Source organism: Ooceraea biroi, chromosome 7, assembly GCF_003672135.1.
Source record: "Ooceraea biroi isolate clonal line C1 chromosome 7, Obir_v5.4, whole genome shotgun sequence".
NCBI lineage: Eukaryota > Metazoa > Arthropoda > Insecta > Hymenoptera > Formicidae > Ooceraea > Ooceraea biroi.
This window is the reverse complement of record NC_039512.1, coordinates 13,264,718-13,281,107: the sequence shown is the minus strand read 5'-3', so window position 1 is coordinate 13,281,107 and position 16,390 is coordinate 13,264,718. Positions and strand designations below refer to the sequence as shown.

Sequence of the window (16,390 nt, the reverse complement as noted above, 5' to 3'; positions counted from 1 at the left end):
ATACTAGATAGTACGAAAGATGATTGGTCGTCGTGCAGTTCTTTTAATACAATTTTAAGGTCACTTTACAATGGAAGTTAGAAGTAAGAGTCCCCATTGGTCAGTTTTTGAAATAATCGATTTTGATTGGTCACTCCTTACTGCGCGAGACCGAATCGTGAGAATACCGCCCCATGGCCGTTCGGGGTTTACTCAAGTACGCGCAGGGAGCCAAGTAATCGATCGTAGGAGTTGGATACCGTGCCATACTACGTTTCCGTTTCGTGAACTTCGTGCGTTTCTTTTCTATTTCCATCGGGATCTTATCTAAACCTTTCAAAATGGTGAAGATGGAGCATGACGTAAGTAATTGTTACGTTAAGCCGGCGAACAGTTATCGCTAGTCTGGATCTAAATAATGTCCTTGATATCAACTCGTGAAGGAATACGCAAGCGTTTGAGGATCGGCGTCGCCGCCAATAACTGCGTAATAATACTTTACTTGTTGTAAAGGAAATGTTGCCAAGAGGAGAATTACATAATGTTAAACGCAGAATTCTTTAACCGGCGACCATAATTTGTCAACGCTGCTCATGGTCATGCATATTCGCGCTCCACGTTCGGCTCGACTCGTCGGCTTCGATACGAGATGCATGGCGGCGACTCGCGCCATTTTGATCCCTCCTTTTGCTTTGTAATCGGGCAGAAAAAAAGCGGTCGTTTGAAGCTTAACGTTTCTCGCGCGACGTGACTCGTTCCTCGATTAAGAATGAGCCTCGGCGCTAATCCACACCTTCGGTCGTTCCAGGATGGCAAAAACGAACCAGAACACGTCCGGAAGTTGTTCATCGGCGGGTTGGATTACAGGACGACCGACGACTCGCTCAAGAAGCACTTTGAGCAGTGGGGCGAGATCGTGGACGTAGTCGTCATGAAGGACCCCAAGACGAAGCGATCAAGAGGCTTCGGCTTCATCACTTACTCTCGTGCTCACATGGTAGACGATGCGCAGAATGCCAGGTATGGAATTCTCACGAGCTTCATCGTCTAAACATCGTATTTGCGAACATATGTCGTCGTTGAGAGAGAATATGAGCCTAATGCAATGCTCATTTGTATCCACAGACCCCACAGAGTAGACGGCAGAGTGGTTGAGCCTAAGAGGGCAGTGCCAAGGCAAGAGATTGGCCGCCCGGAAGCCGGTGCTACCGTGAAGAAGCTTTTTGTGGGTGGTTTAAAGGATGACCACGAGGAGGAGGATCTCAGGCAGTATTTTCAGAGTTATGGCAGCATAAACTCGATCAGTATAGTCACCGACAAGGAAACCGGCAAGAAGCGTGGCTTCGGCTTCGTGGAGTTTGATGATTATGACCCAGTTGATAAGATCTGCCTGCAACGCAATCACCAGATCCGTGGGAAGCATGTTGACGTCAAAAAGGTGAGAGAATCTCAAAGATCTTTCTTTATTCAAGGAAATTCTGATCCAAACTGTGAAAATATAACTTGATGTATGTTTTATAATTCCAATTGTTGCACCTCTCTACTCAACTTTGATTGCAGGCACTGAGCAGGGCAGAGATGGCCTCCGCTTCCGGTGGTAGCGGTGGTGGTGGCGGTGGTAGCCGAGGTGGCCAGGGAGTTGGCAGAGGACCTCGTGGCGGTAACCAAGGCGGCGGCAGCTGGGGCGGCCGCGGCAGCGGTGGTGGCGGTGGTGACTGGAACAACGGTGGTAATCAGGGTGGATACGGTGGAGGTAATCAAGGTGGTTGGGGAGGTAATGGACCATGGGAGAATCAGAATCAAGGTAAAGGTTCAAACAGGGCAGATTGGCTGTTCTTTTTACCTTAATTTGGTTGATGTTTACGCGCGTTTACACTTTAGTTTCACTAGAACAAAATTATGTATAGGCAATAAATTTAATCATTAATTTTGTACTCGTCTGTAAAAAGAAACTCGCGACTACTTTCCCTGCAAAGAATCAGTGTATTGTACAAAAAAACGATTTTAATTAATTATTTCGGATGACAGCGGAGACGTTAAGAGCCGATCGTTTTAAAGGAGGTGGATGGAATCAGGGCGGACAAGGTGGCTACAACAGCGGTGGCAACTGGAGCAACGATAATTTCGGTGGCGGTTATCAGCAGGGTTATGGTGGTGGTCCGGTCCGCAACAACTTCAATTCGGGTGGAAGACCAGCGCCATACGGCATCAATTCGGGTCCGAGCGGGCGGCAATCTGGTGATTCAAGATGGCTTCCACCGTTCGGTGGTCAAGGTTACCTTTTTTCTCGAATATTTAAAATTCTGAAAATTTAAAGTCGCATATAACAGCAAGATCTTGTACAAGTCATGTAATTTTCGCGAACAACTGGAATATCATTTATGAATTTTAGTGATTTTATATTGATTTATTATTTTGTCATTCATCGAGCAATTCAGATAAAATTTGTAACTTGCGCTAATTTTTTTGTTTTTTTTTCTGATACCATAGGCGGTCCCATGGGCGGTGGAAATTCCGGTGGCGGCGGCGGCGGCGGCGGCGGCGGAGGATATGGAAACCAGGGTGGTTACGGCGGCAATTCTCTCGGAGGTGGAAACATGGGCGGTGGCGGCGGCGGCGGAGGCGGCAGCGGTAGAAGATACTAGAGCAGATATAAGAGGATGATGTACCAATGATCCCCACTGGTAAGTGCACTTATAATTTCAGATTCACTATGTTGAGGCAGTTTATCAGATTTGCTCGTGATCGCGAAATTCCGGAAGTACCGAATGATTTTCAACGGGCAACTTTGATCGGCGGAACTTGTTCACAACAATCTGAAACAGTTTTGTTTTGTTTCAATTACATTATTCGTTAATTATATTTATGAGCTTGTTGCGCTCATATGCCAACGTGATGTATCAATTATGATTCGGATAATTAATGAACGATCATTATTTTTATTTTAGAATTCTTTGAGTAATCTGAGTAATTCATGATGTGACGATCATAATCGCAATTTCCTCATTTAAGATTTAACGTATACAATTACTTACCCAAAGATAAATCTTGACGAAAGTAACATTTAATTTTCTCGCTGCGCTACTTTACGGCTTGTGTGGACGGTGCAATTAGAATAACAGAGTTTTGTCTAGCGATTGTTGCATCCTCGTATTTGTCGCATCATTTCTCTTTTTTTTTCTAGCATAGTTAAAATTATCCTAATTTGACAGTTAAGCAAAATAGCGTTTATATGCAATTGAGACGTATCCGAGCAAAGTTCAGAAGTGTATAGAGTAGACGAGAACCGTAGCTTAGGCAAAGATAGCGATGTAGTTGCCTATTTCTATTTCTCATATCTCGTGACGCTTTATTCGACGCGAGTAAAGTAATATTCTTTCATTTTATTTTATGCGTTTCGTATAATGCGTATGTGTGAACACAGAATGAAGATAAACTGTTGTATTCTGTGTAAGAAGCGAGGTGGGATACTCTTGGTGGAATTTATTTAGTATCAAGTGCTCGCAATTCTCAAATCTGTGTAATTGGGACCTCCGAGGGTCTACGTGGACAAGGATTTAAGAATCTCGGGATATGAGGCGTTGAAGGTTTTCAGTATCCACTTTGAAGTACCAAAAAATTGGAGTTTCCAGGTCTTTATAGATTTATCAGATTCTTGAAATGTCAAGCAGCTAGAAATTTGATTAATTGATGATTGTTCTGAGAAATTTCCAGCATCTGCAAATGTTATATCTAGACATTTGCAAGCCTTACAAGTTCTGAAATTTTGAGAATCAGATATTTCAATGGCATAGAAATTTAACGCGCAATAGCGATCTACTTGGGAATTTGGAAGTACACTTAAGAATTTTGCAACTGAAAAAAACTTTATGTAGAAATTTAAAAATACAAAAAATTTAAGAACTAGGAGAAGACATGATGAATTCACAAATACCGCGATTTTTGAATCAAGAAATGATCTTACTTACGCAAGATTATTTAAAATTAAGAGTACAGAATCCTTTAATTGAAAATTGATTTGTCGCGTATAAGGGATACTTTTACAAATCTGAGAAGCCTTAGAAAGATCCAAAGATTCGGAAATCCCTCGTTCGTGACCCGACCGGTCCTTTGTACAGGGCAGGGAGCTTGACTAACGGATTTCTTGACTTTTGAACCTCAGGTGAAGCTACTACTACTACTACTACTACTTGTCTTCTAGTCGCCAAGTACTTCTGTACTATTTAGTATCGGAGCAGGCAGGCAGGCAATCAGGCTAGAGAGACAAGACAACGAGAGCAGGCAGAAACTCAGAAACACAGAGTCAGGAAGTCAATCAGGCAGGCAGGACAATCAGGAAACAGGACAGAGAAAAAGAGAGAGAGAGAGAGAAAAAAGTCATCAGTTAGCTCGCAGTGAGGGGGACTTATAATGTCTATCCTTTTCTATCTTATCCAGATTGTTTCCTTTCCTCGGTCATTTTAAAGATTCTCACTATCCTTAAAATGTATTTGCACGTCCTCGCAAGGGCCTGTGCGTAGATATCACGACCAGACAGGAAAGAAAATTCATTTATACACAGAAACATAATTTATATATTAGGAAGAGCCAGTGCGGGAAAGAAAGGGAAAGGCGGGGAATGAGAAAGGAAGAGAGATAGCGTTTGCATATGCGTGTGTGTACGCGTCTGTGCGTGTATGGTGATACGCCGCAATAGAACGGAGTATTTGTCAGCGTAAGAATTAAATATTAGGATAGAAACTAAAAATGTGTAACTATTTAAAACTTAGTCAGCGAAATAAAACAGCAGAAAAACCTTTTCTTTACCATGTTTTAATTTTGTGACGCGAGAAATCGGGTAGGTTGCAAGCTCGGGACTATAAAGGGCCCGCGTTGTCGCGGGCGGACAGGATATACCGAGTAGATTAACTAATACCGTCGTTCGAAGTACCTTATTTTATGAAACTCCATAATATCGAATTGATTTAATAAACAGTTCGCTCGTCTCCTCCGTAGTAGCTAAAGTAGAATTTCTCAAATATGAATGCATTAAAAGCTTAATTTACATCTCGGAAAGGTCCTTTCGTAGTTCATGACGACAATGAATTACTTTTCAATGATCCACATATACTGGAGATTATCGAAAGTCTCTTTGCAGTATCAATTGACCTTTGTCAACTGATGTTGTCATTCAAGATACCAAACACGTACGTGTATTTCACGACAATATCGAACGTGCAGATCAAAATTGTCTGATCGAATTGACTCCTTCAGGAAAAAGTCAGGTGAGATTTTTGGTGAGAGAATAGTAAAGTTAGAAAAGAGTCTAAAGTCACAAAATTATAATCTTGATTAGTAAGCAAGGTATCCATCTTGCTCAAGTAAAAAGAATTCATTCCATTTCAAGAGAAGGGAACGAGCGAACTCCAATCAATTGACGTGAGAGAGTTTCTCATTACAATATTGCAATCTCCTCTTTGAAGTTCGCGTAAGAATAATAATATTAACGAGATCAGAACTATATCTTGTATACAGTATCGTGAAAAAGAGAGCTTCTAAATGTATTGTACAATAGACCGAGCAACAAAGAAAAAAAAAAACCGTATGGATGTACTGATCAACTGTGTAGTTGAAAGATAAGTGCCACCGGTGTCACGAGACGACGAATGTTTCAATGTGTATTCGCAGTATTAAATCATTTGTACAGAAACGATAAACCCAAGCCCAGTTTTTTCTGTAGTCTCCTCCGTCGCGAGGAGTTCTGACGAATGACTCGCGCGCGAAGCTTTACTCTTCCGAAATACCCGTTCCCGCCACGACCGCTAATCGCTCCCTGAGATTGCTCCTACGGCTGCGTTCAGTCACGACGTCGAGAGCGAGAAACAGCGTGATTCTTTTCTACCGTGCTATATACGTCAATCGAAACAAGTGAGTTTTCCGTTTGATATATAGTATCGATCTTCAAAGGTTCATGCGATTGTCGTTTCTAACGTTAATCAAATGTAATTGCAGCGATACCAAAAAAAAGATACCTGGAACCAAAAATCCTTACGAGACTCACTTTAATTCCGGAGATTCTATTCAATCCTACCCGCAGCACGATCCTCCAAACGAGTTATCCACCCTTAGATAGACCTAGAGAGACGTTGAAAGTGCTAGAATAGCGTCTAGTTAGCCTAGCGCAGTTTGGATCCGAACTTTAGCGATGAAGATTAGCAGCTTAAGAGCCAGGAAGAAGCTAAAAAGCAGGCAGGTAGCAGAGAAAGAGCAAAAGAAAATGCAAAAGAGAGAGGACAGAGAAAGGATCCTCAGTCTGCGACAGACTAGTGTTTGCTAGGCTTCTCGCTCTAGCCTCTGTTATGCAATCACGCAGGTAGGAATGTTTCGACTCATTTGCTTAGACATATCTATATATAATACATGTATCTATATATATAGGGTGCTAAATAGCAACAAGTGTGTGCATGACGTTATAGTATTGTTTTACCGTGTATACTTCCTGGCGACTACGTTGCACCTGGTGTACCTGCACCAGAACTGTCGCTGTTTATATAGAGAACTTGCGAAAGTGTGATGAATTGTCGAAGGAATCGGTAGAAACCGCAGCTCAAAGTAAATCTAGCTTTAACCAGTTGAAAGTCGAGCCTACTTCGAGTCCGCAAGATAATTTTGCAAAAGAAATGTCAGCCAATAACACTCGTTATTGTGGCATTTCTCGTGATTGCAGGTTTCCGCCGATACCATTCGAGTCACCTCTCTTTCGCGAAGAAGAAGCTTTAGATTGAACGGGAGGCACACAATTTCGTTTGTATCTCTGTTGCATCGTCGCTGTTCTTTACATTTATGTTTCTCGTCTCTCTTCTTTTCTTTTTCCTTTTTTTTTGTTAAATCTTTTATCTAGTGTTCACGTGCACACGAGAGTCTCTCTCTCAAAAAATATGCCGTCTCGAACAGGCGAATATGCTTTTCCGTTTGTGTCTCACGGATCCGGAGACTCTACGAGAGTCTGGAGTCTTTTTATATTTAATATTACGTTACATGGCTTCAAGGGTCTTTGGCACCAAGCACCAAGCTCCGCAGTCAGATTTTCTCGCGTTGTAGCACCCCCGAAGGTGTGACACTTCCGCTATTCGACGTACTGAACTCATGGAGTCACGAGATCAAAGCTTACTGTGGTGTCTAGAGTATTTGTTAGTGTATGTGAAACGTAGAATATTTATAGAAATATAATTGATTTCTTTTAATATCAATCCATCGTCGGTACCTAAGATTTTAAATTCTAAGACCTATGATCAATGATTAATATGAAAGCTGGTGGTAATATTTAAAGAGATATTGTTAAATGATCTAGTCATCTACTTGGAAAGGAACCTTGATTAAATTTAACAGGCAAGTTAGCGAGATCTAAGACACGAGAAGGATGATGATCAGGATGATAGACACGTTATCACTTGGTTCATTTGAGTTCTCTTGCTCGGAGCAGGCAGGGCGTTTCTTACTGAGACTTTCTTTTACTTTCACTGTATTAATTGCTGTCTTTCGTTTTCATTAATTTCTGGTTTACCGTTTGGGCTGGTACTTGAAGAAAGCGACGTGCCTCTGCCGCCGTCTTTCCAGGCTCGCCGATTGAGGTAAGTTCAAGTAACGATTTACACGGGAGTTACGGCTTTTTTTGAGTCGCCTCGAATGTTACTCGAAAAAGTCGGGTGTTTTTGAGAAGATCTTAAGAATCCAGGCGTCCGAGAACATTCATAATTCAAAAGCAGATACCTGAAGATTTGATAAATTTTCATAATAAAAATCTGCCTTTGATTCATGAACATTGAAATAAGCACAGAAATATTTTTTTAACATTCGGAGTTTTGATAATCCAGGAAATTAGAAATTGCAAGAATTGTTCAGAATTTTATAGGATTTAATTGAAATTAAAGCGTGCAAGTTGTTTTAAGAGCTTTTCTAAATCGCATGGAATCTTAGAGTCTGATTCTCTCAAAATCCAGAAACTTTGCAGGTCCAAGGTTTTTTTTAGGAACTGAAATATTTTTAAGCAAAGATCCAGAGATCCCAGAGATCAGAAATCTCGGATCTTAGGATCTATAGGATATATATATATACGATATATTTAGATTGTAACTGCCTTTACACGTTTAATAAACTTCTTTTTAAACTATATAAAACTGTTTCATTTCCCTCCAAACTCTCCGGATACATGCAACTGCAACTGCAATTTGATGCGACAAGTAAGAATTATGAATCAATTTTGAATTTTGTTCTAATTAATGATTAACACATTGCACGTTGTTGCAGTTTCATGTATCATCCTCCTCATCGATTAAGCGTTGATTGAAACTCGCACAATTAAATATTGTCCTTTATTATAATTATTATATAAATAATAACTGTAACTACCATAATCGCATTACTACTACGATTGATCGTAACTGATTTCCTCGATTGCGTTTGTCATTGATGCACATTACCCAAGTAAAACATGTATCAAACTAAATTCCCGCTCAATGTGTCGGACAATAAAAAGCAGGAAGAGCTCGAGAGGTAAGTTCATTTTAAACGGATTTTGTAAGTCGACTTAATAATTCAATCTTGTCAATTAATGATTTTAGATTCAAACCTATCTATCAGAATCTATCATCTTTTACAAAAGTCTACATTCAAAAGAATAGATAAGAATTCCAGCTTTGCAAGAAGCTTTGCCAAGTCTGCGTGTTATTTGTCAACGCGAAAACTAACAGTGTCAATGTGCGAAATTTCGTCATGAAGCTAAGCTTCTGAGTTCAAGAATATGTCGAACAAGAACTGCACTCGTGTTCTCTCTCATGCCGACCGGAAACTGGTAACGTTAATTCTAATCGCATAATTATATTGAAAAATATCAGACTCGATGCTGTTGATGACGGAATCGCAGCGTTAATCCGAAACAATTCACATTGGCAAGCAGCTTTTATATTTCTGTACAGCGAGGAACACCTTTTGCATTGGATACTTATGGAAACTTGCGCATCTCGCTGATGATGGAGCCGCGATTGACTGCATGATTAGCCGGAAGATTTATAGCAAACCGCATTTTTGCATCGTGATACTTTTTAAGCTCCTTAACACTTGGACTGCCACGTCACCCACGGATAACTGTTTAAATAATTCAAGTAAGAATGAATTGTATTAACTTAATTATTTATACTGAATATCGAATAAAATATGCAAGAAATAAAATTGACATTGTCACGCGGACTTGCACTCGAAATTAATTGGACAGCCAAAGTGTTAAACGCGATCGCATTAGACTCGATTAAATCGTGGACATGAGATTCGACGGATTGTCGGACGTCTCGCTGCCGCTGCTGCTGTAACGCGGCTGATCCTTCAGGGGTGACGGCGACGAGTCGGCGATAACGGGATTGCCGGAGACGCAGGAATGGTTGGTCATCGTCCCGTACGTATCCTTGTACAGGCAGAGGCCGCAGAAGCCCGCGTTGTAAAGCGGCAGATTCACCAGGCCGTTCGACACCGCAAAGTTGCTGCAAAAGTTCCCGGCGAGCTGAGATTAATCATGTAATCTTAAACTTTTTGATTTCTCATCATCAAATTTATTTGCATAATAATATTCCTAGTAGCAGGATGTGTCCTGTTTCGGCAGCAATAAATAAAAAAAATAAAATAAAAATAATTGATATCTTTCTGAACTTGTGAAATTCTTGGCGGACTCGTGTTTCAGAATGATCATCGGGATATTCTCGAATTGCTCAAAATCCGTGGTTCACGTTCCCCGTCTGCGAAGAACGCGGTGGCGAGAGTCGCTAATCAGCCACTTCGCGTATCTCCATTTGTTCGAGGCAAAGGCCTTCATTCTGCGCATCAGAAGCACCAAGGGGAGAGAATACAAAAGAGTCGTTACTTAAACTGCGGATCGCGTGCCGGCGTTTCTTTCCGCTCGTTTACTCCGTTCTTAATACAATTAAACGAGGGCTATTATTGCGAGATCGTTCAGTTAAGACTGTAAATACTTGCAACCTTGTAATCAGGCTGTCTACACATAAAGACACAATACACACATATTACATACACATGTTTGACTCCATCTTCTCAACACTGGTACTGATCAGTGTACTGTGTGATTGTTTGGAAAGTTGAAGGTAATGGACTTCATTTAATAGACGAAGATGTATCTACTCATATCGATTTCTTGACGAGGTAAATCGCATTCTCAGAATACGTTTAGAATATCCCGATGAATATAATCGTCGCCGTTTGGAATGAAACAAGCGAGCTGCGACGATTTTAGCGGGAACGGGTATGCTCGACGGATGGACACGCGGGATTTGCGACAAGTGGATGAGAAAATCCGGCGATTAACATGGCGAATGCATTTATCCACCGTTTATCCGGTGGTTTATCGAGCGCGTCCGGTGCATATCGACTGAATAAACGCCGGGGCCACCCCGGAAAGGCGAGGGCGACACAGGGAGCGAGTAAAGGGGACCCTCGGCGGACCTCGAGAGCGAGCTGAGGGGGGTGATTCCTGATGCGATACGCCGCTAAATAGCCTTAAGTAGGATTACGTCTCCGTTATTGTGATCGAGGCGAAGCGAGGAAGGTATGAGAGAGCTCGCGTACAAATTTCGGCCTTTGTGCGCCGTCGGAGCGTCCCGACGCCTCGTCCAGGGTATCCGAATTTCCGTCGGGCAGCCTCACCTCCCACGCGCGAGTACCGTGTTCTCGGAGCAATTGTTCGTGATGGGATTGCAACTCAGTCTCGAGTGAGGTAGTTGACGCCGTTCTTGCGATTCTAGAAGGAAGAGGAGTTCCGGAGGAGGATTGGAGCCTTGCTCGTCGTCAGGAAAAGCTGAAAGTTGGTAATTTGGAATGTAAATATTGTCAAAGGTAGTCTGCAATTTACGTTTGATTGCAGCTGCCTTGGCCAGATTGGAAATCCTTACGATTCATTCTGTATCAAGTTCCGCGGTCAAAGTAGAACTTTCGCTCATGCCAGTATATTTACCGAACAATTAAATAATCGAAGAATTTCGCGGCTCATTTCGCCAGGATAAAATTTGATGAGAGGATAGCCGATGAAACTAATGGCTGCGCACTAATAATAATGACCGCATTGAAACCGCGCGATACATCACGCTGACAAGATAACGATTCGGCTGGATGCATCGCGCGTGGGATGCAAGGACGTGGGACGCGTGCGAGAATCACCATATGTTTGTTCCCCATACATGGCCTGCTTGCTATGGTCCTCTTATCTTTCCCATGTCAGCTTTAACAAGGAGAAATTGAGATCACGCGTTTGAGTAGCTTTGAGTTTAGAGTGGACTCTGTTGGACGAGTCAAAAGTTGCGGTGGTTTTTCATTTCCATAAGAGTCAGCCAATTTATTCGTATTCAGACAAAACAATTTAATTATATATTGTTATACTGAAAGCGCTTGCAATGCCATCAAAATACCGTCGCAACTTTCGATTCATCCAATAAATTAATGCTTCCAGAAGACTCTTCATGCAAAAGCTTTCAGTACAAACTGTTTTCAACAAATTCACAATAACGCACAAAGATTACTTGGAGTCACAAAGAGGTGGACAAAAAGTTGAATAAATCAGTACCGGTACTGCTGATCCAGTTGCGCCTTCTCGATCCTTTTGTCTTTGGCACGCCTGTTCTGGAACCAGATCTTGATCTGCGTCTCGGTGAGCCTCAAGGAAGCTGCGAGTTCGAACCTACGTCCCCTCGAGATATACTCCCCTCGCCGGTACTCGACCTCCAGTCTCAGGGTCTGTTCGCCGCTGAATGTCGTCCTCTGCCTCCGTGGCCGACCCTCTTTTCTTCTTCTGCGCGCTACTGCAACGAAAACGAGACCAAGTCTCAGATTCTGTAGTAAAGTACAATTCAAAGTTCCACTTTCAAAAACAGAATTAGATATTTTAGAGTAAGATATTTTAAGTTCATCGCTGTGATCTTGATTTGTTGCAGATGTTAAGGAAGCCTCATCAGTAATGAATATACTTACAATTAGAAGTTGTGAAGAAGAACTGTACGGCTTATTACTCTTGTCGAACTTTCTATAACGGAAATTTGAGAATCGGAAAGGTTTTTACATTTTGTAGAAGAACGGAATAAAGTAGAAGTAGTGGAATAGAGAGACGGCTGCCTGGCTCATCTGTGTTTCGATGAACGATCTAACGATTCATTCCGCCGTGGAACAATTAGGACGATCACATGACGAAGCTCCTATTGTTCCCAGGATCCCCCTAAACAGCTGGATCTTCCAATAACATGCATAAGCGAATAATAAATGAGCGGAACGCTTAGTTCTTCACAGAAAAAAGAGCTCGATTTTGTTGAGTAACTTGAAATCGTAAAATAGCAATTTGATCATGTAACTTCCACTTCAATGTTTGCAATACAAATATGCTTCATTCTTGTCTCGCTCTTTATTTTCCAGCACAGTTGCTATAAGGATCCGTGAAATAAATCTAGAAGCGCTGTAATTTCATCGTCGACGCATGATAGAATAATTAGGATGCACCGGTAAGCGACACCGGAAATCCCGGCTTCCCGAGGCTTCGTCCAATCTGACGCGAAACGGATACCGGATCCTAATTTCTCCCTGAACTCGCAACTCTTTGGAGTGGATTTAACAAGTGCAATCAAGTTAAAATGTAACTCATCACTGCAAAATGCAGCCATTTTACACTTTGACTGCTCAGCTAATTTCACAAGCGCGAGTTGGTGACAATGCTAATTTTATTTCTTACATGACACATGATATTCTATTTTCATTCACTATCTCTACGAATAGTTAATACAACTATTCTTTCTTCAGTTATTAAAACCGTCATGTACAGGTGATGTGGCAGTCCAAGTGTTAAAACTTAAAAGAGCATTAGAAACTCGACGCGATAGCGCTCGACTATCCTCTTTCTGCGAGTGTCTCGCACCATCTTCGGAGCGAATCGGGATCACGGAGATCACAGGCGCAGAAATATGCTACAGGTATAGAATTCGTGATGCGCGACTTACGTAGGAATTAATCGGCCGGCGTGTATTATATTATATAATATTTTCCGGCGAGTCGGGCTCTCCAGGCTTAAGGCCCTTGCAGAGGAAGCGAGCAGATTTCGGGAGGGAATACCGCGACGTGTATCCCCTGGCATTGAGGGGCGGCCAACTGCGTCGCCGTAATCTCATCACAATATCGCGACGAGGTGTCGAAGCGGGATAAGCCCGCGCGAGCGTGTGCGCCTCGCTCTCGCGGGATGTTTTTCTCGCGGACTTCGCCAAACTTCCCAGATGAAGAGTGAAATTCGCTCTACTAATTCTCCCCGCCTCAAACTAGTGCATCATGTAGCACGCGATATCCGCGGGATGTCTCGAGATTCTCTTGCGACACTGCTCAAAATACCATTTCCGACCAAAACGCGCACGATTATTAGTTTCTGTTCTGATACAGAGATTCAGAGATCTGCCGGACGTGATATCTGATAAGAATTAAGATTATATCCAGAACATGGAAAACGGTCAGTAGATACCCAAAATTTCGAGTTAAAAGCGCTTTGAGCGTCTCAAATTAGAATACGGATTTGTTCAACAAGCGATTCTTTCAGAGGACTGCCGTGCGAAGAACTGCACCGCGACAGAATTACCGACAGATTTGCGGAAAATCAGAAGCCGCGCACACGGAAGTTTGGAATTCGCCGTTCTCTCCTCGAAAGACAATTCCCTTGTGGAGGCGGACTATTGTTGAGGAAGCGCCTCGATATATATCTCCCTCTGGACGATGGTCGCATTCGCCCGGCGTCGCATAATGCGAAATCTGCTTACCGATTCGCGAATACTCGAACGCAAAGACGCCGCCCGATCTTCAGCTTACAGCGAGGGATGGAGTGAGGCTGAGGATGGAGGCGGGAGGGAATGGGAGGACATCGTCCGAGGACATAGTACCGGGCCTTTGGAAATGTGCGACGCAGTCGTCCGCATTTCCGTGTGCATATCTCCGTGTTGCAGCTCGCACGACGGATGCAGAGGCGACGGCGGAGACAGAGAATGCGTTATTCCTTGATCGAGAATACGTCGTGCGCGAGAGACTGCAACGTGCAGTCTTTTATGAAATCCTTGGTGCTTGGGGCGGAGTACTTGCAATAATTCTAAACGGGAAATGCTTAAATCTTTATGTCCGATCGGTAAGCGATCTAAGAAATTTTTTTATGGAACTTTGATATCATATTTTCAAATACTCGAGTTCTGACAGCTTAAATGTTCAATATCCTGATACTTTCTAGTATTCAAGAACTTCAGAGCATATCTATATGATGACATTATTTATATGAAACCAGTCAGATTAAATTAGCTGTGTTAAAATAAATCATTTAGCGAAGAAGAATATATAATACACGTTAATTTAATCGCGCTAATATTAAAATTAAGACTGGTTGAATAAATTTCAGCTTTTTTTATATTTCATTACGCTCAATTAATTCGCTAAAATTCGCAACGCGGAAGTAGCGAAAACTTACGGAAGGCTGAGAATCCTTGAAAGTGATGCTCGGCCATGGTATGATGGTTCGGTAAACCATGAAGATGCGGTGGCAGCGTGGGCGGATGTGCGAGCTGCGTCAGGTGCAAAGGGTGACCAGGAACTCTCGGGAAAAATCCGTGTAGGAAGGGCAGCCTTACATCCGCGAGCACCGAATTTTTCTCCGCTTCCTTGTCCTCGAATACTTTGCTTTTTCCGACGTCGTCCGGCGTCTCCTCGTGATTCTTGGACTGTGACGCCTAGCAAAAGAAGATGACAATTTAATCTCAATTTTGAAATTGATCTAAATCTAATTCTTCTAATTGTGAGCACGCCAATTTGTGCACGCAAACTTGCAAATTTTTTGAGAGAAAGATTGATGATAAATTTAAAGGAATTGAATTTATTTCTCAAAAGCTCGAACGATTTAAAAATTAACTCAATATTGCAACTTTCAATTATTTTATTAGTTTTTTTTTAAAAGAAGGAGAACGCTTTAATTGTACTCACATGCAGCGTCTTGTGCAAGCCAGGTGAACCAGGAAGTACGTGCGGAACTTCTTCCGTGATTTCCGGCGAGGAGTCCAAACTTTCTCTCGTACGATCTTCGTCCTCGTCATCCTTCGTTTTCTTCGTCGCCTCCAAATGGCCGTAAAGCCGCGCGAAGAAACGCCGCGGCGACGATGGCCTCCTCACCTTCTTCGTGGACATTTGATGGAATCGGCAATCTCTAGGTCCAACAATCCATGGATCCTGAAGAATCTTAAACGTAAAGTATTCCTCCCGAAGTCCGGAAGAATAGATCTTGAAGCCTGTCGGATGTAAAGCAACTGGTCTCAAGCGATGATGAATATCATCAGGCTGAAAGTCATGGAAACCCAAAAAGCTGCAGATGTCCAACCGTTCCAAGTACACAAAGCTCAAATAGAATCAAAGTTTCCAAGTCTTAAATTCCTGAGAATTCACAAGTTGAAACTCGCTGAACTTTCGGAATCGAAAGTTGACAGTCGCAGCTACTTAAACAAAAGTTTCCAGATACCGAAGATTCCTGAGTTCGACCCGCTTATCTTTGCAAAACTCACGCTTCGAAAAATCTCTGTACAACTTATCAGTTATCTTTTATTGTCTCATTTTTTCAGAGCTTCATTCTACACTCGAACTTCCCTGCATCAATTCTTTCAGTCACAATCTCACAACAGCACAACTTTCGGTCCGATCACAACCGCAGTTATCTTCGCAGGATGGGGCTCGCGACGCGGATTTGCGAGCTCGAGAACGACGATCTCTGCGGGGTGGCACGCGCGTCTGAATCACCTGGTCTGTCCTCCATTCTCTCACCTCGTGCTGGCTAGGGTGAAGAACCAAGGTAGGGGGATTCTCCCTTCCACGGAGATGTCTCTCCACCCTCGGCCACCCTCTCTTTCCCATACGATGCTGCGCCGCCCCCATGCGAAGCCGCACGTGCGGTCGCGCGAATGCGGCTAAGTTTCACTTCTTCGACCGATATGAACATGCGACTCGGGGTTGACCTTCTCCATGAGACATCATGAAGAATGATCATGGAGACTGTAACAATTGCAAAAATGTAACTGATCCAGTGAATCATCCGTGATTTCTCTGATCAAGTTGGAATTGATTCTTCTTCGGGAACGTCAAGAGAAATTATTACTTGTGCGTTTCTAATTTTCACTGATACACATTCATTTACTGATGATCCACTGATGATGATATACTGGATCTTTGCATGTTTATTCGTTTATTACAAATTTATTGATCGAAGATGCCTGAGCGAGTGCGTCAAAATTTCAACAGCAGATGCGGCGTATGAAGATTCGGATTAGCTCATTTTAATAACCGCGGTACTAATCATGCGTTGTTTTGCAGGGAAATAAAAGGGAGCATT

General features: G+C 42.5%; 2 protein-coding genes across 4 annotated transcripts; one reads left to right on the top strand and one right to left on the bottom strand.

Annotated features, from left to right (window-relative positions):
* The first annotated feature begins 188 nt into the window (after positions 1–188).
* On the top strand, positions 189–8,130 carry LOC105286557 (heterogeneous nuclear ribonucleoprotein A1, A2/B1 homolog). Of its 3 annotated transcripts, none has more exons than XM_011351585.3 (7): positions 189–341; positions 788–999; positions 1,105–1,417; positions 1,540–1,783; positions 2,008–2,253; positions 2,470–2,663; positions 7,544–8,130. In XM_011351585.3, the coding sequence occupies exons 1-6, from the start codon at positions 321–323 to the stop codon at positions 2,622–2,624; spliced, it is 1,191 nt and encodes a 396-aa protein (XP_011349887.1). In that variant the 5' UTR covers positions 189–320; the 3' UTR covers positions 2,625–2,663; positions 7,544–8,130. The 3 variants fall into 3 exon arrangements, with proteins under 3 accessions (XP_011349887.1, XP_011349888.1, XP_011349886.1); XM_011351586.3 differs by having other exon boundaries at positions 2,038–2,253; positions 4,142–8,127; XM_011351584.3 differs by lacking the exon at positions 7,544–8,130 and adding an exon at positions 4,142–5,558.
* Positions 4,489–15,761, bottom strand: LOC105286558 (homeobox protein rough). Its single transcript, XM_011351587.3, has 4 exons — positions 14,998–15,761; positions 14,489–14,747; positions 11,579–11,813; positions 4,489–9,491 (listed from the first exon to the last, which is right to left on the bottom strand). The coding sequence occupies exons 1-4, from the start codon at positions 15,196–15,198 to the stop codon at positions 9,263–9,265; spliced, it is 924 nt and encodes a 307-aa protein (XP_011349889.1). The 5' UTR covers positions 15,199–15,761; the 3' UTR covers positions 4,489–9,262.
* Between the last annotated feature and the right edge of the window lie 629 nt (positions 15,762–16,390).